The 23033-nt window shown below is 44.4% G+C and overlaps 3 protein-coding genes across 5 annotated transcripts; 1 reads left to right on the top strand and 2 right to left on the bottom strand.

The window, feature by feature from the left end:
• Positions 1-499: 499 nt before the first annotated feature.
• LOC146181471 (alpha-1,3/1,6-mannosyltransferase ALG2-like) lies at positions 500-12653 on the bottom strand. 3 transcript variants are annotated; one of them, XM_084576521.1, is made up of 6 exons: positions 12453-12653; positions 10688-10872; positions 7933-8073; positions 5449-5638; positions 4546-4749; positions 500-2704 (listed from the first exon to the last, which is right to left on the bottom strand). In XM_084576521.1, the coding sequence occupies exons 1-6, from the start codon at positions 12538-12540 to the stop codon at positions 2217-2219; spliced, it is 1296 nt and encodes a 431-aa protein (XP_084432647.1). In that variant the 5' UTR covers positions 12541-12653; the 3' UTR covers positions 500-2216. The 3 variants fall into 3 exon arrangements, with proteins under 3 accessions (XP_084432647.1, XP_084432648.1, XP_084432649.1); XM_084576522.1 differs by having other exon boundaries at positions 12392-12643; XM_084576523.1 differs by lacking the exon at positions 12453-12653 and adding an exon at positions 11491-11686.
• Positions 12654-13451: 798 nt separating this feature from the next.
• LOC146181470 (ATPase ASNA1 homolog) lies at positions 13452-18943 on the top strand. The gene is made up of 2 exons (XM_084576519.1): positions 13452-14178; positions 18408-18943. Exons 1-2 carry the CDS (start codon positions 13654-13656, stop codon positions 18915-18917), a joined length of 1035 nt encoding a protein of 344 aa, XP_084432645.1. The 5' UTR covers positions 13452-13653; the 3' UTR covers positions 18918-18943.
• A 2315-nt stretch (positions 18944-21258) lies between these two features.
• On the bottom strand, positions 21259-22886 carry LOC146181469 (DNA-directed RNA polymerase II subunit RPB11-a-like). The gene has a single exon (XM_084576520.1). It carries the CDS (start codon positions 22646-22648, stop codon positions 22295-22297), a length of 354 nt encoding a protein of 117 aa, XP_084432646.1. The 5' UTR covers positions 22649-22886; the 3' UTR covers positions 21259-22294.
• Between the last annotated feature and the right edge of the window lie 147 nt (positions 22887-23033).

Raw genomic sequence — 23033 nt, 5'->3', positions numbered from 1 at the left:
CGGAATTTAACAAAATAAAAGGAGTTGAGTGCATAAAAGCTAGCATTTAAAACTGGCAAATCCGCTGAATAAAGTTATTTCGTCATTCCGGCTTCTCCACTGTGCATAGCAATAAGTAGGGAGCCCGATGACATCATCTAGAGGCGTGTTGCACTTCTGATGTTTAAATCTGTCTCGAGGAAAAACAAAAACCACCACCAAAGGTAAATGCAGCAAAGCATTGTTTGGCAGCATCGGGCGACTCATAGAAGGGTTTGGACGAAAGCAATTTGAATTGCAAACTTCACAGACAACGAAGTCATTGCCTAGCTTTTCTCCACATTGCTTTTGTGGAATGAGAAAATTGCTTTTAACAGTCACGCACACCATAAGCAGCAGTGCACAACCACTTAGGTAGTAAGCTTAATCTACTAGTTTCATACATTCTAAGAATGTGTTTGTATCTCGTTGAATTCTCAAAAAAATGTTTCAGCTTTTGATCAGTTTAAAAAATTCATAACAAAGTTTCAAAAAATTTGTGCTCTGAAATTAAAACATTTATTTCATTGAAATTACAAAAACACTAAGTGGGAAGTGGGATACAGGGCTATTGCCATACAGGACCCCGACAATTACTCGGGTATCAGTCTGAGAAGCGTGGCAGATTCCGCTCAAGGTTTTCTGCATGTTTTCATTCTCTCTGGCACATTCTCTTCATTCACATTTCATGCTCTGGCACATTCTCTCTGGCACAATCAATGCTCAAAAACTTTAGCAATACTTGTTAAAATAAGGTTAGAGATGGAATGCATAAGCACGAGTGCAGAGAGGGGTTAAAAGGTACTCAATGGATCAAGAACCAAGAAAATAACTGCCTGTTGATTTCCAGCATGACATCCACAGATATAAAATAGCACTGTAAGCAGCTCCTTTTAACTGCCAGTCCATTTTTGCGCTCAGTAGGGACGTGCGGAGAAACAGACTCACATGCACTGCCATTTGATCCCAGCTAAACAGGTTATTTCCACACTAATTCCCATTGGGACCTCCAGAAAACTGGAATTTGAATTGCAAGCTTAAATGCAGGCCATGTGAATCAAGGAGTACAACTGTGCAAGTTATACAGGCACCTTCCTTTTGTCTCCGACTGGGAGTGTCTTACAGCAGAGTATCCACAGTGCAGCATATAATATCTTACACATAAAGATCGGCACTGCACAGTTTTGCATGCATAAAACATTAGCACAGCAGCATAACAATGCTTAGTAATGCACAATGTTACAGGTGTGAAAATCTTCTGCAAGAAATGTCATCATGACATGCACAATGATGTATAGCACATTTATTATCATTAGCACACATAGCAAAAAATAAGGAAACATAAGGTTCCAATATGCTGCTTTCACATAGGCTTGCTGGATTAACAACAGTGGCCGTTACACACTGCACTCTGCTGAAAATGGCCGATTTTTCAGTGTAAGTAAGCAAGTGTGGGTGACTGCTATGGAATTAGTTACCTGAACCACTGAAGGCAAAAATTGAAGCACAGCTCCCAACCAGCATTTATGGTTGCAAATAGTGCTGAAGGATTTTAGAGTGTAATGCTTTTCAAACCTCCTGAACATGGTCATCTACAGCAAAATCACACTATAAGAAAAAAAAAAGTTTTAAAAATAAAAATGTCAATCTCAAAGCACTGTAAACTATATGTTCCGAAGTTTGGAACTAAGTATCTCGTACTAGTCCCTGATATCCACAATTGATAAGCACCGGGTACCACTTCTGAGCACATTCCATGGTAAAACTGAACAGAACTGCAGCCTCAAGATCCATTGCCTGCCCATAGTTTTCGTTAGCAAGAAAAAGACGACTTGTGTAGCCCACTGGCCTCAATGGTTGTTTATCTGTCCTCGTGTCACGCATCAGAAAACATAATCTCCAATTAGTTGCACAATAGAACCGATTATTTCTCAGCATTGCGTGAAGATGGGAGCATAAAAATTCATATAAAACGAGGCAACTTTAAACATGTCAACTACCTATGCACACCATCACTGCACATTTCTTGGAAATGACAATGGTGTTTCCCAAAACATGCCATATGTCCAGCACAGGCAAGTGTAGATTTGGAACATACATGGAATATCGGGCTGCCCCAAAAACCACAAGGAGCTAGCCATTATTGGACACCGGCAGTGGTAGGTGCGTGCAGGGGGTGCACCACCGGAGAGTGCTCATCACTTCTCCTCAAACACTGCTTGGTGCAGCTCATGCACAAAGCGATCCCAAGAGAAGAGTGCCTCGGCCCGCTGCCTCCCGCGCTCACCCATCTCCTGTGCCAGGCTGCGGTCCCGCGCGAGGCGGACGAGCGCCCCAGCAAACGCCTCGGGGGTAGGTGCACATAGCAAGCCCGTCTCGCCATCTAATACCGTCTCGGTGGGTCCGCCACTGTCACAGGCCACCACAGCACGACGCATGCACATGGCTTCAACGGGCACAATTCCAAAGTGTTCGTTCGCTGGTGTGTACACCACGGCGCGACAGGTGTGCAGCAGCAATCGTTTGGCCGGCTCGCTAGGTGACCGCACAAAGCTCACCCGATGGCTGACACCCAGCTGCTCGGCCAGCGACACCAGCTCGTCCCAGTGCTCCACGTTTTCGCAGCACTCGGGGTCGTAGCCACCGGCCATGATAAGGTGCACCGGAACCTCACGAGATGCCAGCTCTGCGCGATGGGTAGCACACTCAAGCTTAGCTTCACACACGGGTTACATGTGGGACGACCACTTTCACTACATGTCCACACACTTGTACAGGGCAGAACTCTGACACAGCCCATAAGTGAGGTGACCAAGAGAGTTTAGAAATGCTTTGGAAATGCAATGACTGCGCCAAAAGAATAGGCACAGGCATAGAAGGTTAGGTATGGTGTGGCAACCATGGCTGCACAATTTAGTGGAACCATCAATATGTATCTTTTTTTTAATGAGGGGAGAAAAAAGGTATTATTCAGGAGAAAGTTTGATCCAAATCCCTAAGATTCAGAAAAATATTACTGTTCAATGAGGTGCAAATGTATGACACTATTACTTCATAATGTCAATTAGCATTTTCAGGAATTCCTAGCACTTTTGGGCATAAACAGCACAGCTTATTTATAGCTCACAGAATTCAGTCTCTCTTTGCATTTTCCTAAGCTTTGCAGCACATCCAGTCCATCAACAACAATAACAAAAGTTTCCAGGGCCCCATTTTCAGATGCTGAGCCCCTTTGCACTGATGTAGTGAAAGAAAGTCATTGTGGCAGATATCTACTTAAGCATTTTTGCTCTTCACGCAGCATTCCCAAGACAGAAAAATGTTTTAGTGCAATGTTAGTGCAATGTTAGTGCAGTCTGCAGTAGATGTTTTAGTGCAGACTGTAGTATTGCATTTAGTCTACAAATGCAACGCAGACTAAATGCTACAGGCTGCTCATAGTTTCCTCACAAACATCATGAGCCTAGGAAAATTTTTCCTTCGCGTCTTGGAATTCCTTGATTGTGAACGTGTGTGCATGTGTGCGTGCACATTTAGCCCTATGCAACTTGGATATGATAGCTGCAGCAAATTTGCTAGCGCTGAGATATTACTTCAGGACCCCATATTTCAGCAGGAAGGAGCATGCATGCCCAGATGCGCATTACCCTGGCATCCCTTGAGCTGGCGCTTTTAACGAGTAGTCAACTTCAGCTGGACCACTGACTAATGCAAAGTAACAGACACAGACACCTTTCTGCAAACCACAGTGCATCACAATCCTGTCTGGGTGCATAGCTGCAGCAGAGAGCCTGCTATGCGGGACTCCCATGGATAAGTTTTGCTTTTGGTCTCTGAGCTGCCTCGGGAAGCTGGAGCTCAAGGTATTTACAGGTTGCCTCCAGTAGCTACCATCTCATGTTAAGGTCACTGGTAATACGTACAATGGTAGATCTTCTTGCCCAAGAAGCTTGGCAACATCAAACTTAGTGGCTGTCTTAAAAGATGAGCCCATCACAAAGCAATTAGTGGTGCAGCACTTTGCACCAAGGTACACCACCTCGCATTACAGGAGTGGCTGCAGTGCAAGACAACTAATCTTTCGTATCATCTACACATAAACTCTGCCTTTGTTCCGGTATAGGATCCACCATGCTCATGTCACCCAATCTCCTCCTGTCAATTGTGAAGTCATAGGTGATGCGAGTCATATCTTGGTGTGCATAATCTTTTGTTACGGGCGTGAGACACTCCTGCGGATTACCAGAATGAGCATTCATCGTCAAGACTCCTGCTGCACTCGATATACTCTACAGCCCAGGAAACGAGTGGTGAACAGTGACAAGAAGCCCTCTTGACATGGATACTGGCTTTATGAGGTAATGGTAGACACATATTCATTAAAAAAAAGTGATTAGGGTGAATTAATTGCCAATAGACCACTGTGGGCTAATCCCACTTGCACTTAAACACTAGCAAAACAACCAGCAAAGCTATCAAAGCAAGAGGCAGTATATAATGCAGCCAGAGTACCAAGCAGTTACTCACCGACAGCTTTCAATGCGAGGGCAAGGTTTTTCTTGCGTTCAAAGCGATTCAAGGATAGGAAGAGGGCACCCTGGGGCTTGTCTATACCCAGTTCCTCTAGAGTGCCCTCCAGAGGGCGCTCCACAGATGACAGGCTCGCTGTTGGGTAGAGGACACGCAAGGGCACGTGGGATAGCCGTGGGAATGCCTGCCGGAACACCTCCCCTGAAACCACAGTAAAACACAGTTTCTCGAGGAGCACAAGGCCACAATGCAGGATAGACGTGTCTCATAGCAACCACGATTTATTGCACTGATGCATAACGTAGATCCTTGATGAGGGCGAGCGCACGCTGCTAGGGCAGCTTTTCAGCACCTCAATGTGGATTCGAAAAAGTCAGCAGTTCAATTGTGACTGCCCAAACATGTGCACCAGATGACAGAGATCAAAGCTGGCTTGGCTAGGCTACAAAACATGGACCCTGCACCACTGCTCGTTACTTTTCATCAACTTTTCATCAACTACCAAAGGATGCCTTGCGTTGCTTTCAGAAGAAATTTCTGAAACTCTTAATGTATATCGACATGCAATTTTTGAGACCGTTAGAGCAACTTTTTTTTTACCGATCTCAGAAAATTGCCTTGTTATATCCCGAAAAAACTTTTTCACTACCGTGGAACCCAGATATACTGAACATGGATATATTGAATTGTTGCTTATATGAAACACTCAGAATATCTCCTTGAAAATCCCATGCAAAGGCGTAGCAGAGTTGTCTGTTTCTCGAACTTCCGTTCAGCGGAATGTTCAATATATCGAACTGATGCCGTGCCCCTGCAAGAGGCGCTCCTCCTAATGATGCTCTCAAAATTACTTTTCGTGCAGGGAGTCCTTGCACTGCTTTCAGTGCGAGGAGTGCTCACCGGTGAAGCGGCTGTTGACTAGCACACGATGTGCACAACCCGTGCTCCACTGCTCGAGCGCATTGATGGGCCACCGGTAGATGCGCTTCAGCAGACCTCCTGGCTTGGACAGCATCAGGTCGGGGAAGTGGCAGTAGAACACCACCCGAGCATTGCGGCACATCCGCAGAATCGGCACACACGCAGACACCTGCATGCCACAGGGAAAAAACTGCAGAGACTCTGCAATACCGGCATCTTGGCCAGTGCACAACGATTTGGAGGAAGTGAAATGCAAGGCAAAGAAACGAAAGATGCACATTCTAAGGTGAAAGCCTTTCTTGGCTCATGCTTGCTGTATACAGAAAATTTCATCAGAAGCGTCCTTTGAACTAGCACATAAAAAAGAAAAACATCTGTCGTGTCCGCCAGGAATCAAGCCACTGTAATTCCCAGCTGAGCGTGCAGACCACTACTACACATCAGGCTCATGAGAACTAGATCATAATTCTCCTTGTCTAGCAACAAGCCTGCCGTTTCCATGGAAACGCAGGGGGCGTCACTGTGGCTTAGCGGAAGATGCTAGAAGGGGAGCGCTGGCGGGTCTTTAGCCAGTCTCCCTGGAAGCAGCAGCTAGCCGACACGCAATGTGCGATGAATCAATACGAGCTAGTAAATAAATTGCCTCAAAGTGTGCATAAAAATAAAAAACAGTTCTGTCAAATAAACACTACAGTAGAACAAGCCTCGAAGGCTTTTTTTGCCTTATCACTTTTAAGTGGTTTTCTGAGCCTCCTACAATTTTTTTTGAAATAGAAAGAATATAATGGCAAGAATTTGGCTGTGAAGGAACGAACCTGACGAGCCTTCTAATCACTTCCTATCTCATGCCATAGAAATTTGCAGTTTTCTTGATGTGCTTGTCTGACGAACAACATGCCACTTGACTGCAAGACCAAGCATAGATGCAGCAGCGTTTATAAGTAAAGACGCAAATAAAAAATTAGCTGTGGTTTAGGTTGTGGTTAAACCTGGAATTATGCGAGAGCAATCTGCATGGCTACGCTTAGGTTCGGCTTCAAAGTAAAGACATGGCTTTTGTGCATAGTAGTTTACTATATGGTTTCAGCTTTATTTACGCCATAGGGGAATCACTTCACGTATGAGCACCTCTTGTCGTTGGCCATTCTCACTTGGGTGTAGAAGACTTCTAGTGATATGACATCGTCTCTGCGCCGAACTCCGGGGCACATCGTCATCACAACGAACCTTCTGTCCTTACGACTCCTACCAACTCACTGTTGTCATTCGCCTCTACCAGCTGAGTTATCTCTCTTCTTCTTTTCCTTTTACTTCTTTGTCTTTTTCTTCTTTTCATTCTTTTCTTCTTTTTTTCCTTCTTCATTTTATTTTCTTCTTCTTCTTCTTCGTCTTCCACAATGTCATATTAACACGGTGCCACGCCAACGGATTGAAAACCTTCCGCAGTGTAGCTTTCGCTACAATATATCAGGTCCAAAATACAGTCAGTTGTGATCAAGTTTTAAAGATACGCAGTAAAAAATGGTATAGCTAACAACAGAAGGCCAAGGTTAATGAACACAGGGCAGCACAAGCATCATAATGCTCTTGATGAAATGCAAATGTTCTTTTTTTCCAGAAAGAAGAAAGAACACTACATTATATGGATCCATACAGATGTACTTTAACAAGTGCAGCTAAATTCGAAAAAAGCATGACATGCCCTTTCACATTCCAAAAAAATGAGCAATTAACTATGAACAAAGAAAAACCATTCCCCTCAGCTGGAAACACGGGTTGCCAGGATCACTTGCTAAGATTCATTTAGGCTTACAGTAGTCAATACCTATTCCCAAGCAAGTCTTGATGTGCATACCTGCTCAATTCAAGAGCAGGTGTAAGTGAGCTAAAGTCAGTGTGAGTCAGAACAGATCTAGGCTTTCACAGTTCTAATGCTTAGTTAATGCAGTTCGAAGCCAGAATGAGTGGGCTTTATGGGATGTAAAACAGGCTGCAGCGGTGTGGTGGACAACTGTGCTGATGAGGCCCACCCACGTAAACAGAACGGTGAGGATGATAGTGATTAAACCTCTTATATAAATTTCTTTTCCCTTGCTTTAGCTTTGGAATGAGTGGCTGTTGTCTGCATTCTGGGAATTTGCAACGTGGAACAGGATGCCCCGTGCTCTAGTTCAACTTCTGTTCGTGCTTCTAAAAGCAGCAACTTGCTTGTGATTTTCTTCAGTTCCGTTCCCTTTTACTTAATTCTGTGCATTACTAACAGTTCATTCCCCCAATACAGACGACTTCATACAAAGACACACAGATGAACTGAATTTGATTTTTTTTTTTTACTTCTTTAGCAGACAGGACTGCAAACAGACCCTCGACAGAAGAAGCGAACAAGCTTGAATACAATGTGAACTGCACTACACCATCGGCATTTAGAAAGAGTTACTACAGCACGAGAGAGGTTGCTCTCACCTGGTCACATATGATGACATCAGGTTGAAGATCACTGAACCAGACTAGGTAGATGGCGGCTATCATCATGCGCAAGTACGAGCACAGGGCGTAGAGGCGTCCCAAGATAGACCGGGGCAGCCAATCACCCACTGTGGTGACCTGCAAAGGAAAAGGCCATCACAGTCAGATACCACACAAGTCTGTGGTGACCGTCCTCTATACAGAAAACACTCCATTGTCGAAGATCTCCTTGTTACCTAAACAAAAAGTTAACTGCCAGACAAAACTATAACCTCCAGAATTTTTATGCCTTCAGCTTATTTTATGTATAATCAAACATTATAAAATAAACTCCATTTGCTACTGTGATTACTAAGCACAGTGATGGTGATGATGGCTGTAACCTTTGCAAAGGGTCACCAGTGCCTCGCAACGCGGCGGAGCCAATACGTTCTACAGCGAAAAAAAACAACAACACAAATAACCACGACAGTAATACAGGCACAATCCACTGTTACCAAGTGGTTTTGTAAGCTGTATCCAAGTGTAGTCATTACTCCATGCGGGAAGCATTACTCACATCTTACTTATCACGTCTCACCTTTTATTTCTTGAGAAATGTTGGGATTTTTCCATGGGCATGTTAGATGAGGGGGTTCAGCTACAGCTTAAACTATCAAAGCTGACAGAGCTTTGAAATAAATGTGCTTCAGCCTTTTGCCATGCATGCAACAACAATTGTTAAAAAAAAAGAAATAATAATAATAATAACAATAATAATAATAATAATAAAAATTAAAATAAATTAAGAAAGTAAAAGATGGTAGCCTACACTGGCATTATCGACTTGCTGTTTGTGCACTGCAATCCAAAATAGAGGGCTGCGCATGGAGCTAAAGCATCAGAACGGGAAAGTAAACTTACTAGGGTAGCTGTTCAATATTCTTTTAGTTCTGTGCCTTATAAAAATGGCCATCGAATATGATGCCAATAAGTGCCTAACAGGAACTACCTAGGTGTACTTAAAAAGGAGCAGCACGTAAGCCAAGTTCGCTTGCAATACATCCGAGAACAGGGTGGATGGGGTGGACAGTGTTCCCAAACTGACTAGTTGACACCTGCTCCTGTTCCTCTGCATGTATAGGCCTGACAGGAGTAAGGGGTGGCACTAAAAACATCGATGCTTATACATGTATAATAATACACTCAAATGAGATACCACAGCACTGGGCATAGCATTGGAGTACTCATAAGGGTACACATGTAAAGATAACTGTGGATGAAGGCGAGAACAACAGTAAACATCGCGAAAAATTTAACACAATGAATTTTCCCTTTAAAATTCATTCTTTAATTCTTAACCTTGCCATACTAGGTGGTAAATCTTGGAGGTAGACATAAACAAGAGAATCAATTCAAATAAAATCAAAATGGACCAAAATTAGAGCATGATTGTTATGTTAGTACTATTGCATGTACTATTGCACCTCATCAACATGATCGAGAGAGCAGGCAGTTGACATGAATTCAAAACATTTAAAGGAACTGCTACTTGAACATTTCCGCTTGCCTTTGGTCTAGCTTGGGAAGCATAGAATGCAATTTCGTGACAGTGGTCCCTCAGATTGGCCTACTATCTGAAAGATATGGAACTCTGCAGAAAAATGTTGGTGTGCATCAGAGTGTATACAGGCAACAAGATGCGTGCCAATTTAAAGTAAACAGGATAAGTGTGAATCAAGTTCAACACTAAAAGCCCCATTCAGCAATTACCACAACCACTCCCAGTTAAAGTCGCACATTCACGTTTAACTATATTTGTCCTTGCTAGCTTGCCTGACACCTTGTTCAGACGCCACCATCTCAACAAGGTCATCACCACTATAGTAAAACAGCACACCCGTGAATCATAATGCTAGGAGGATGGTTGCCACTGTGTAGTATGAGATTCAATGATAGCTTTTTGTGATGGATATTATAACGCTGCTCATTGATTATTATTTGCTTTTGTCACTTAGCTGTTACTAGCAGCGTCGCTGTGTTACAACCACTCAGCATGGTTTGCTGCCAAGACCCATTGCAACCAGTCAGCGACGTGTAATGCAGTGACGTGAAGCATGGCAACACTGCATACAGACCAAGTAGTGTGGTGAAGTGTTACGCTGATAACACCAGTGATACAGTCCTTAGACACATGCACTTAAAGAAGTAGAGACACCAATTTTTTGTTGTGTGTTCTGTCTTTAGGATCAAGCACAGGGTATTACGAAACATAAAAATGCCCGTGGATTGTGGAAAAAAGCAGTAAATAAATTATTAACTAAATTTTTTCTCTCATGCAGTTTCGGTACCAAATTCCAAATAGCAGCAGTAACGTCACAGATGTGTTGAGGTCAGGTGATGCTCATATAAATTAGTATGGTCACTCCTTTGTGACATTTAATTCACCAAATAATTCGCCACTGCCCTTACGTAAGTAAGAAATTGCAGAAAAAGAATAAGCAGTGATTGTATGGCAGCTTTTTTTTCATAACTCGCTTGATTGAAACTCACCTGCAACACCACAACCATAGTTTAGCAATTGAAACTGACACTGCAAGAGAAAAATTTCAGTTAGTAATTATGTAGCTAGCGTGGGTGACTTTTATGTCATGCTGTTTATAAACTTCTGTGTTGCAAACTGTTCTAAAGAAAAGAAAAAAACACATCCAACAATTTGGTGCCTCCACCCCTTTACCAGATGTGGCTGTGAAAACAAAATGCGCTGGAGCACCTTGAGGGTGCCGTCGATTGTCTGGGGGAAGCAGTGCTTTGGATCATGGTGGGTGGTGACAATGTGGACAGGGTGGCCCCGAGACTGCAGTGCCAGGGCAGCGTCCACCATAAGCCGCTCAGCGCCGCCAACACCGAGGTCCAGGTGCACCATGCACACACGTGACACTGCCACGTCCCCTCCACCTGCGTGGGCACACACACGTGACGATATGAAAGACCCATTACTTCATATAGCGAAGACAAGAGAGAAACAGGAAAGCACAGAACCTCTGATATCTATGAGGCTTCGAAGCACTCCCTAATCAAGTTGGGCTGTTATCAAGCTTGTTACCAAGTGGCAGAACTGCGATTAGAAATTTGAGCAAATCCAGTTCAGTGACAGCGATTGTTTCTTTGATTCAGCACTAAGCAAAATGAAGTAGTACAAACTGCAATTGCTTTCAGTTTTAATAGCTTTCAGAGCTGTGCCACCACACAAGAGCGATGAGACTCCCAATGTTTATGCTTTGTTTGACGCCTGTGAGAAGATGGATGCTATTTTACCCAGACCACATTTGCTATAGCTTTCAAGGTTTTGAGACTGTGGCCCTGTAGACATGATAAGCCAACATTTGCATATGTTGGCAATGGAGTCGTAATTGTTATGAAGAGAATGCAGACCACAAGTTAACTTAATTCGAAACTTGCGGCACGATCTAATCACGAAACTAGTTTCAATCCGAGCCCTTTACCGGCGGACATATCGAAAAATTGGAGCGGGTCTCATCAAAAACGCACCAACTAATAACTGTCAAAGCGTACTTCGAAAACGCGACGAATCCGCCATGATGGCTCTATGTTTTCGGCCTTGAGCAGCTGAACACAAGCTCGAGGGTTCGACTCCGGGAGCTGTCCATGCATTTCGATGAGGGCTAGATTAGGAAGCTTCTGAGTGCTCGAATTTCTGCGCATCTAAAAAGTACCACAGGTGAACTCAATAAGCATGGAAGTAGGTCTAGCTGTTGCATCAGAAAACCGACGTTCACTGATATACAGGGTGTTGCACAATTAGACCCGCGCTGTAGAATGCTTCTCCCAGCTAAACCGCGGAATCCTTGCAGTTCAGATTTCGCACAGAAATCACATTTTGTCGCTAGTATTTTTTAATACTAAATTTGTTTGTGGTACTTGCCTGATTCGATCAGAAGAAGTAAAATATTCCCATCGCCTGCGGCGGCGGCGACGCCAGACGAACCGCTGCCCCAGTGATGGGACTGGTGGCGCCACCTCATGCTGCTAACAACAACTCTGTAGCAGGAAAAGAGGGGGCGAGCGTTTCTGGCAGAAGGTTTGAGTTGTTGTAAGCAGCATGAGGTGGCGCCACCAGTCCCGTCACTGGGGCAGCGGTTCGTCTGGCGTCGCCGCCGCCGCAGGCGATGGGAATATTTTACTTCTTCTGATCGAATCAGGCAAGTACCACAAACAAATTTAGTATTAAAAAATACTAGCGACAAAATGTGATTTCTGTGCGAAATCTGAACTGCAAGGATTCCGCGGTTTAGCTGGGAGAAGCATTCTACAGCGCGGGTCTAATTGTGCAACACCCTGTATGCACAGTAGCGAAATAGGTATGGAACGCTCGACGTGGCCGATGAATTAGGACGTTTTGACTCTTCAGAAACTGCGATAAGTTCTTGCGCGAGCACTGCACTGCAGCGCTTACAAAAGTTAGCAAGGCGCTGACAAGGCTGCCAACGGGGCACCGTCACGAGCAGTAAACGCACCACCGTCATCCTTGCTTCGATCCATCGCAGGGCTTGTGGACACACCAGCGCCTGATGTGCGCGAGCTTCCTTTCTTGGACTCTGGCATAACGGCTATGCACAGATAAACATTGAAAAACACCAAAAACACCCACTGGCACGCACTAAGCGAAATACGATGTGGACGCAGCCATTACGATGCACGTGGACCAATGTTTATATTTTGTTTTCATACAAAATGACATTTATTTCTAAAAATAAATAAAAACTAATTTTGTTAGTTTTATTTCGAACAATATTTTATAATGAATAAGGTTATAAAATACATTGTGTTGTTCACAGTTGCGCACTTGTTATTGTCCAATGGTTTCATGCAACGTCTTCTTTCGAACTATGAAACTGCAATATAATAGAATATGAAACGTATCTTGCATAGCGACTAATATTGGAGCTTTGTAATGTGGGACATGGCACTGCACAACCTTACATGTCAGGCGCTCATGTCACAGGTTTTGCTACTGTAGGTGATACGTACATCTAAAGTGGTTTCGCTTACACCTCATGCATGCACATCACGGCAGCACACGAGCACACGGGGATAATCAGTGATTACAGTAACAATCAATTGATCTCATTATTTGCTTTTGATTTGTGGGCAGCTGCTGTCTTGTTTATTTTCAAAATCATACGTGCTAATAAAGCATGTCGATCTCTAGCATGCCTATAGAGCATGCCCGCGCGAAATACGTATGCACTTTAGGTCATGACAAGGCTAATTCGTGACAGGCCTTCCCTTTTGGTACAAGCGGGCTCCAGCCAGCCGACGCTAATAATGCGCTGAGTTGTTGTGTTCTGCGTTCAAAACCACTGTGACCATTGTCATTGGGACCAAATCATGCCACGATACTGGCAGGGGCTGCAGACCGTACATCGTGCAGACGACGCCACCGGCACATCACGGAAATGACGTCCTACCCCTAGCTTTATAGCGGAAACGGCGGAAACTGTTGTCGCGGCGATGCGCCGCCGTGAATCGAGTGGAGTACGTCAAGGAGGCCTTCGGTGGTGCGTAGCCGTGTAGCGTCTGTGCGTTGCATCGTCGTCGTGTCCCTATCGTTCGTACCAGCCCTGAGGTGCCGTCGATCACCGCGGCTGGAACTGCTGGCGAGGCAAGCCTAAGCTTCCCATTCACTGTGCAGCGACCGCACCGCAGTGGGCCGCGATGGCGACCGAGATGACGGGCGACGAAGACAAGACGGCGGCCGTCGGGTCGCTTGAGCCTTCGCTCATGAACATCATCGAGCAGCGGTCGCTGAAGTGGGTCTTCGTCGGCGGCAAGGGCGGCGTAGGCAAGACAACCTGCAGCTGCAGCCTGGCCGTGCAGCTGGCCGCGACGCGCGACAGCGTGCTCATCATCTCCACCGACCCGGCGCACAACATCTCTGATGCGTTCGACCAAAAGTTCTCCAAGGTGCCCACTCTGGTGAACGGTTTCAGAAACCTGTACGCCATGGAGATAGACCCAAACCTGGGCTTCTCCGAGCTTCCCGACGAGTACTTCGAGGAGGGCGACCCGTTCCGCGCCAGCAAGAGCATGATGCAGGAGATTCTGGGCGCCTTTCCTGGAATTGACGAGGCCATGAGCTACGCTGAGGTCATGAAACTGGTGCGCAGCATGAACTTCTCGGTAGTGATCTTCGACACGGCGCCCACGGGACACACCCTCAGACTCCTCTCCTTCCCGCAGGTGAGCGCGTTTCGCAGCTGCAACGGGTTGGCCAGCTGCGTGTAAGGCAATTAAATGTAAATTTAGCTAACCCAGAGCAGCAGTTCGCACTTTCCATCAGCCGCATCCACTCTACTACAGCTGCAAGAAAGCTGGAATTGCTGGCTCATGTAAAAAGCTCAGGTCCCCCATGTCGTTGCTTAGCTCATGCCCATCATCATTTACCAGTCCCAGTACTCCTTTGTGAAAATGGGCGAGGTTTTTTCAGTGCCAAACCTTTTATACTCCTACAAGGAATGCAAACGCATTTGCCTCACTCATTGCAAACTCGATTGATGCTGTAATGGTTGGATGCCAAATGCCAGCCATCGTCATGGTTGTAAGGGGCGGGTCACCCATATCCCCTTCATTTCTGTGTGTTGTGCCAACTTCGGGCAGTGAGCAATTCTGAAATAGTTTCATGCATTAGGACTGACTAATGTATCCTTGCTGTCTCTGACAGATAACTGCTGCAGACTGAGTCGTAGCACGTGTCAGGTGTGAAACAAACATTTTCTCAATAGTTTTTCCAACTCCATTGCCTTGGTTCAATCCAGTCCTGTGCTAGCTGCATCCACTTGACCCCTGCGAATTTCTTAATCTCATCCACCCACCTAATTTTCTGCCGCCCCTTGCTACATTTACCTTCCCTTGGAATCCAGATTGTTACCCTTAGCAACCACCGGTTATCCTCTTTGCACTACATGTCCTGGCCTTGCTCATTTTTATTCTTGATTTTGACTAGAATGTCATTAAACCGCTCTGCATGCTTCCTATCTTTTAATGTTGCCCCTACCATTTTTCATTCCATAGCTTCTGTGTTGTCCTCAACTTAACTAAACCCGTTTCATTAGCCTCCACGTTTCAGCCCCATAAGTGAGTACCAGCAAGATGCAATTGTTATGTACAGTCGCGGACAGAATAAATTGGACCATGCTTCCACATTCAAACACTTCCGTTCCATCCTGTAATTGAAATAAATGTGTTTGCTGCCTTCACGTACAAGGACAAAAGTAAATATTACAAGCGTATGCAACAATAATGCATTATTTTTCGCTAATTATCATGCCAGAACACTTTGACTGCCAAAGCGCTGCCAGTCATAATCATGATCTGGATCTGCAGTCACTACCTGTCTGAAGTAGACATGTTTGCCTGCCACTTCCAGTTCTTCGCAATGTAAAGTTCGACCATCTATTCGTTGTAACGAGTTGTCACGTGAACATGGCGAGATGCACCTGGCAAGGCCGGACACAGCTGCCTCTCTTTTGTCACTCATTACATGCGGCCCTTTCTTCTTTTTCCGTGACACATGTAGTTTACTTCTTTTTTTTTACCTGAACAGTATATTTATGTCCAATTGCTACACCAGGCACAGTACTTTCAGTGGACTCTAAAGGTGCTTTTATATCAGCATGTGTCGTTTCAGGACACTAGGCTGCCTAAGGAGCACATGTAAAATGGAAAAGAAATCAAGACTGACTATGTGTGCTGTGCCTGTGGGAATCTGATCAACACTGGGAGGTGCAGATGAATTTTGCATGACAAAAGGACGCAAGGAAACTTAGTCCAGCATTGTCTGACATGGGGGCCTGTTTGGTATTCCGTTTTTGAAGTAGTTAGAGCACAAGACAAATAAAAAAATTAAGCTTAGGAGGAATACTGGTTCCAACCACATTGGAAGACTAGTGTCCTGAGATTGCAAAAGCATCATGGTTACAGTGAAAGATGCTTGCTCAAGATGGGAAAGTGTTGAAATCGAGAGGGGTGTAGCAAAGCCTGTTGTGTCGTGTGAGCTTCTATTGGCCACAGTTTTGAGACCTGAAAGCAATACAACCAATGCTGCATAGCTACAAGTGTATGTAATGTCACTCCTTTAAGTGTAGTGGATGGTAAAGAGCATGATAGCACCGTTTGTAAATACATATCGAAGCAGTCAGTTATCTTAATGGCGGGCCAGCTAGTTATATTCAGTTCGTATTGCCAGATTAGCTGTTTGCAATGTCACTTGCCTAAAAATGATATGCCACTGCCAGCATTTTACAGGGTGTAAACGGGAAACAAAATTGGAGATTTCATTTGAGACGTTGTTGGTGGCACAGTCACCTTTGCACACAAAAAAATGACAGGCGATTGATGGGTTAATCCAGTAGAAATGTGTAGTATTAGAAAAGTGTGCTGTGGCTGTTAATGCTGTTAACCCTTTCAGGTTCAGCAAGTCCAGTTGGAATCTTCAACTTTTAAAGACTGCAGGCTTGGCATAGGGAACAAACTTCAGCTTATAATAGTTCCGACATGTATTAGTGTAATGTATCTACACCTATGCAGTCTTTATTCTTGTGTAATGCCCATGCAATGCTTATTAAGAAGGGAGTATACAAACTGCATTTGCTGCACTGCTGCCATCAATGGATATTGCTGTTCCTGTTTCAACTTATTTTTTTTTTTCTCTGATTATAGGTAGGGGAACGAGCAGGCCCCTTTTTATCAGTACCGAATAAATTATTTCGAAAAAAAAAAAAATAATTTATGAGGGTTAAGAGTCCACAAATGTCGGTGGTTCTAGATGAAATCATTGAGATCTGAAAGCCCTAAAGTAGAATCTGCCCCACGGCTTTGTTTGAGCTTTGTGATCTTTTGTGGTGACTAATTATCGCCTTTTCTCCACTCAGTATATATTAAGAAACATTTTTTCTCCAAAACAGATTAATACATTCAGTGCACACTGCATTTAGGCTGTAAATGCATAAGCCACAAGAGGTGGCCACATTGCTTGGTGAGGTTCCACACAAAAACAGTGGTGCTGACTTATCAGGTTATAGAATTCATGGCGTTGACCTCTAAAAAGCACGAAGAATGCGGAAACGAATAACTGATCTAGGCCATCACCTGAAAATGAAAATTTCAAGACGTTGAAGCACCGAGCAGTTCTGCAGTGGTAATGATGCTGCAAGTTGAAAAGCATCCCAAAGAAAAGGAAAAGTAATTCTTTGCTATGCTATTAATAGTTATAATGCTCACAAGCCTTGGATTCAAAGAGTACAAATCACACAAGAAACAGAACCTTTTCCGAGGAATGCTATGAAAAATTTAGCAGTGTGTCAATCTTTCAGAATTCCATTTTGCATATTTCCAAGACCCTTCAAGGCATCAAAGCCGAAAATATAAAGCTATGGTCGCCAGTAGTTCAACAACAAACCAGTGGTTGAGCAACTCCGTGCACTGACCAAAACAGTATGGTAAAAACGAGTGCCTGCTGTGTGCTATATCATACGCCTCGCATATTTGACCTTGGGATCCCAGCACACACTTCTAGATCAACAAAGGACTGCGTTGTTTCAATCACGTGCGGATTTTCTTTTCTTTTCTTTTTTTTTTTTTTTTTTTTCACTGTACTCGCCCCATTATGCATTTCATATCAGTTCCCACTGGCTGCATTGGGACTTGAACAAAAACAGCAACAAAATGCTTGAGCTCAGATTTTTTTCACTTTTGTTAATCACTTGCTTCCTAAGTATTCACATCTCGAGGTATTCATTTTTTGTTCCAAGGTGTTATAATTTCATCCTGAAAGGGCTTGCAGTAGAGCCTTTGCAGTAGGGCTAGCATGCTTAGTGACTAGCGTCGTGTACGAGCAGTGATTCTGCCTTTTACATTGTGGTAGGAAAACATATGCTCATAAATGCAGGCACTTAGTCCCTTTATTATTATTTGTTATTATGGTGTACTTCCTTGGAGAGAGACATGCTCATTCTGATAGATACATATCTCGTCTTGACAGAAATTGGTAGTGTTACGAGGCCATTCTCATGAGATGTTGTGAGCTATGCCTGCAGAATAAATTATTTTTTTAGTCTGATGAAGAGAGATGCTTGGCTCTTTCAGGCCTTACTCACTTCCTCTTCTACCAGCTAATGATCAGCATGTCACTTGTCATTCATTACATGCACCTTTCTTATTATTATCATACTGCTCTTTTGTTTATTAATACATGTGTTGATATGTGCATTTACGTTCCATACGCTGATATTGGTCTTTATCATGCCATATGTGTTGTATCGTGGTCCACTTTGATCTGCGCAGGCATTTTTTACCATTTGAGATTTCTTTCTGTGTGCATGGTGTCTGAAGATGGTCCAGCTTGTTCAGTTAATTGGTGATGCACCAAGCAAACCTTGACACTGTGTACACACTAATTCCCCCTGACACAGGTGATGGAGAAAGGTATGGGCAAGTTGCTGCGGCTCAAGTCGCACCTCAGCCCCTTCATCTCCCAAGTGGCTGGCCTGCTGGGGCTGCAGGAATTGACGGCAGATGCCATGTCCTCCAAAGTGGAGGAAATGCTGCCCGTCATCCGCCAGGTGAATGCGCAGTTCCGCGACCCGGACCAGACGACGTTCGTGTGCATCTGCATCGCCGAGTTCCTTTCACTGTATGAGACAGAGCGGCTGGTCCAGGAGCTCACCAAGTGCGGCATTGATACGCACAACATCGTTGTCAACCAGCTGCTCTTCCCCGAGCGCAACCCATGCCGCATGTGTGCTGCCCGTTGCCGACTGCAGGCCAAGTACCTGGACCAGATTGAGGACCTGTACGAGGACTTCCACGTGACACGGCTTCCACTGCTTGACCAGGAGGTGCGTGGTGCCGACCAGGTGCGCGCCTTTTCTCGGCACCTTGTGAAGCCATACGTGCCGCCCTATACGCCACCTGACTCCTAGCCGGGTATTCAATAAATTGCTGCTGCTGTCTCTTTTTTGTGTTGTGGTGCTGGTGCCTGTTAACTTTTTGTGATGGACACGGTGTATAGACCAAAGCCTTCCTTGGTCTAAGAAGGGGGAGGGGTGCAATGTGAATCCTGTGCTGAAGAAGGCTAGTGGTGTGCGAAGTGGTACTTCAACAGCAGCGGGTCTGTTGCGACATACATTAAGCACAATTGTCTCTTGGAATGCATGTTTCCCCCTTCTATGAAGTCTGATATCAGTTTTGGAAGTAGTTATTACATTGCTGAGGAGGGCTATCGGGTGATGTGCTATGGTTTAGCAAGACTGGGTGGCTGCAGCTGACATGGGATAAGCGTTGCCATGGTGTTTTTTTTATAACACTGCAGCAGACAAGCCACATTAAGGAGCGTTTGAAGTGACGAGAACGACTTTCGAAATTTGAAATGTTATATAATGGCCCGTGCAAACATATTTTGATATTCGAAATGCAACTTCATTAGTGAAAGGGCACAATTCCGATCATTTCAAAAGTATCTTGTCGAAATGATTTTGAGATTACAAATCTAAAAACGTAGAAACATGCTAGACTTGGGCAGATGTGTCCGTTTGGCATCATGAAACATAACCAGGAAATAAAACGAACTGCACATTTTCAGCTAAGCACTTCACATGAAATGGCTACGCTATGGATGTTGGTTAATGAATTCCACAGCATTTTGTGGTGACGCTCACAATAGTAGCTGGCTTGTAAATACAAATAAATGAAAAAGGACTGAATATGCACCCAAATTTTTGCTCGTACACTGAGACTTGTTTGCAAGGCTGAAGAAGGGGGTGTGCACTATGGGCAATGGACTCTTCTGTAGCTAATGACAGAGAACATGCATTCAGCACATGCTTTTGCTTCGTGTTGTGTACTGTACTGTCAGAAATGGAATTGAGCGTAGTATTCGCTATGATGGAAACATGTCCATAATGCTAGCGGCACTTGTCTTGAAACAGTAATTAGTATTCAGGTTCTTAAAATGATTCTAACAGTGCAGTATTAGAAGTTTTTTGCACTACAGGTGCTTTATAGTGAACATTACACACAAGGAATTATGCTACTAAAAGGCACTTTTTTTCATGTATTCAGCCTATAACAATGAAACTTAGGCTACTTATATATTTTTATCGCGATAGCAATACTGCGGCAGGTTTCGAGCCATCGCATGGTCCCGGTGGAGGCCACGCTTGACTTTGAACAGCCGAGGAGGAGCAGAAGAAAAAGAAGACTGGTAACTTACGCTCTGGCGTCATACTCTTAAAAGATGAGCTTAAGTGTCCCCAATAATGTAGCACCGTACACTGATAGGGCGTAATAGGGGAATGATGTAGCAGGCAAAAGAAGCTTCCGCCGTTGCTATCACAATTCAAATAGGGTTATCCAGAGGTAAAGCACAACTAACCTTTTTTCTATGCAGATTTCTAATCTTCTGCTAGCTTTATATGCATTGCACATTTTTCGCTCTACAAACTGTCTGACCATTGGTAGTACATTTTTCTCTATACAAACTGTAGAGTGCCAAAAACCAACGAAGTGCATGTAAAAAATGCTTACATGAAAAACTAACCTATTAAGTCCGCAGTGTCGTGACCCAAAGAGCATTGCTTGAAGTTTGTCGGTAAGGGTGATCAATAGGAAGGTTTAATACTGCTAACGCAGTAGTTGTGCCTTTTCTTTTTCTAGTATGTAGGGTATACTGCTGGGCTAGTTGGTGGTGGCTATCAAACATTATGGTGTCGCAGCGCTGGCAGACAAGGACAACGGACTAGGGACACACACAACTGTGCTCAATGCAATGCAATGTTTTATTTGTGTTTGTATGCACTTGGGAGCAGCCCAAAGGAGTACCTTTTTTTCTTGCTTGCAACCTTTCCTAGTAAACCTTTTGATTGCACTGGGTGAGCTTTTTAAGAGTGCTGTTCAAGATCTGCAATTCTGAAACATGCTACAATTCAATGCATGAAAAAATAAATGTGGCCACATGCTTCAAGTTCTTTTGTCAACAGCTAGAAGCAATTTAGACGAATGTGTAGTGACTTAATTTTCTTTTTTCATCTACAATGAAGGCACCATATCGATGGCATGTAAAACAAGCTGAAAGATTAAGTATAGAGCATAATTTTTGAATCTGTGGCTGGTGGCCAGCAATGATCTTCTGATGAGCCCTCAAACGATCTGCTTGCGCCACCGCTCAAAGAAGACATGTACACGTTATTTCAGAGCTGGTGGTCACTTTACTATAAGCAGTTCAAAATTTACCACTTTTGGTGATAGTGTATAGGGCCTGGCATTAAAGAGAACCATAAGACCAGGATTCGCACATGGAGAGTAGATGCACTTAACATATATCCACTTCACAATACTAGTGATGTCAAAGAAACCACAAGGTCAGCAAAGCAGCAAAATCTATGCATTTTCATTTGTTTTTGACCACATAGTAGTAACCTTTTTAAGTCAACAGTTCACATTAGAGTGCGAAATAGAAGTGGGCTACAGATTCTGTCTAGCTAGCAAAGTGAATAAATTTTGGAATGGAATTATGCCCAAACAAAGGGCTTAGTTTGCATAGCTCAATGCTCTGGTTTAGGTCGGTTTATGGAGTTTTAACATCCCAAAGCAACTAAGGCTATGAGAGAAGCCGTAGTGGAGGGCTGCAGAGATTTCGACCACCTGGGGTTAACGTGCACTGACATCGCACAGCACACGGGCGCCTTGCTTTTCGCCTCCACCGAAAAGGGGCCGCCGCGGCTGGGATTCGATCCCGCGTCCTTGGGCACAGTGGTTACAATTTTGCAAGTTGCTACCGTTCTGCTAAGAAACTGTAAACGATAGAAATAAAAGAACAGTTGTGGATGGTGTGAAAGGATAGGGGGGCTTTAGTGTGTAAACAGTTGCAGTATCTCAGCACGACAGACGGCACAAATATTTTGCTCGGGTCAAATGATCTATGGCTCCCGAACATAACAGCAGTTTGTGCCCGTGACAGCAGCTATTCCAGCGGCCCTGACGTCGCTCATCTTCCTTTCTGAACGGGGTGACGGCTGAACGCACCAACATCGATACTGTCGCTACCCAAATGCAGCATAACCACGCGCACGTTAGTAATCACCGCACGCGAAGAAAACTTGACATAAACGATGTGCCGTCGCTGCCAGACTTAAGGTTTCCGAGATAGTAGTCACCTTTTATTACAGCATGTTGCCCCGAAATGCAATAAACAAAGTGTCAGGCGCTTTGTCCTCCCAAAAGGACAGGTCAAGAGTTCACAGCCGACAGCTCGAAACAAAACGGCGATTACCGACGCACAGAAGTTGCGGGCGGCTCGCTACTACTCGAGTCCGTCGTGTTTCTCGCGCACGGCCTCTTTGAAGCGTTCTTCGAGCAGCGAGAGCTCACTGATGAGGTCAGTGATAGCATTGGTGAAGGCCTCCTGCGGCGTGCAGTCGGGTGTTGTCTGGACTCGTAGGATGAACTTGTGCTCGAGCGGATGCGGTACCTTGTAGCCGGCAAACAGCACGCACGGATCCTTCAGCAGCTGTGCTCGGATCATGTTGGCCAGCGTGTGGTCCTCTTTGTTCACCGTGAAGATTGCTGCGTTCGGCACCTTCGTGTCCTTTTCGATGGTGATCTTCTTCTCACCATCGAACAGCAGAAATGCCTCGAATGCTGGCGGTGCGTTCATCGCGACGGCGTTCGACGCTGCTCGCCTGTAGTGACGACGATGTTGCTGCTACCCACGTTCTAGTACTACAATGTAACCCGCGTAGGCGAGTGTCAACAAGAGGGAAATGTTGGGAACCACCACAACAAAACTTCCTTGCCTTGCGCTGCTCACTGTTAAATCAAACCGTCAAAACTAGATTTTAGCGAACGCTGCAGAATTTCACTAAATGTTACCAGTGCCTTTAGACGAGACCACGAGACTACATGTCACCACCCATCTTAACCGCTCTAAAGGGGTAATTAATAACAAGACATTCTAATATATCTGTGTAAACTAAATTATTTATTTTTAATAAAATAAATTAAATTGCTTAGGAGAGCGACAAAATTGTGTTAACTTGTTT

This window comes from Amblyomma maculatum, chromosome 8 (genome assembly GCF_055883805.1).
Source record: "Amblyomma maculatum isolate TAMU_Amacu chromosome 8, ASM5588380v1, whole genome shotgun sequence".
In the NCBI taxonomy this organism is placed as follows: domain Eukaryota; kingdom Metazoa; phylum Arthropoda; class Arachnida; order Ixodida; family Ixodidae; genus Amblyomma; species Amblyomma maculatum.
This window is presented reverse-complemented; position numbering and strand designations above follow the sequence as displayed.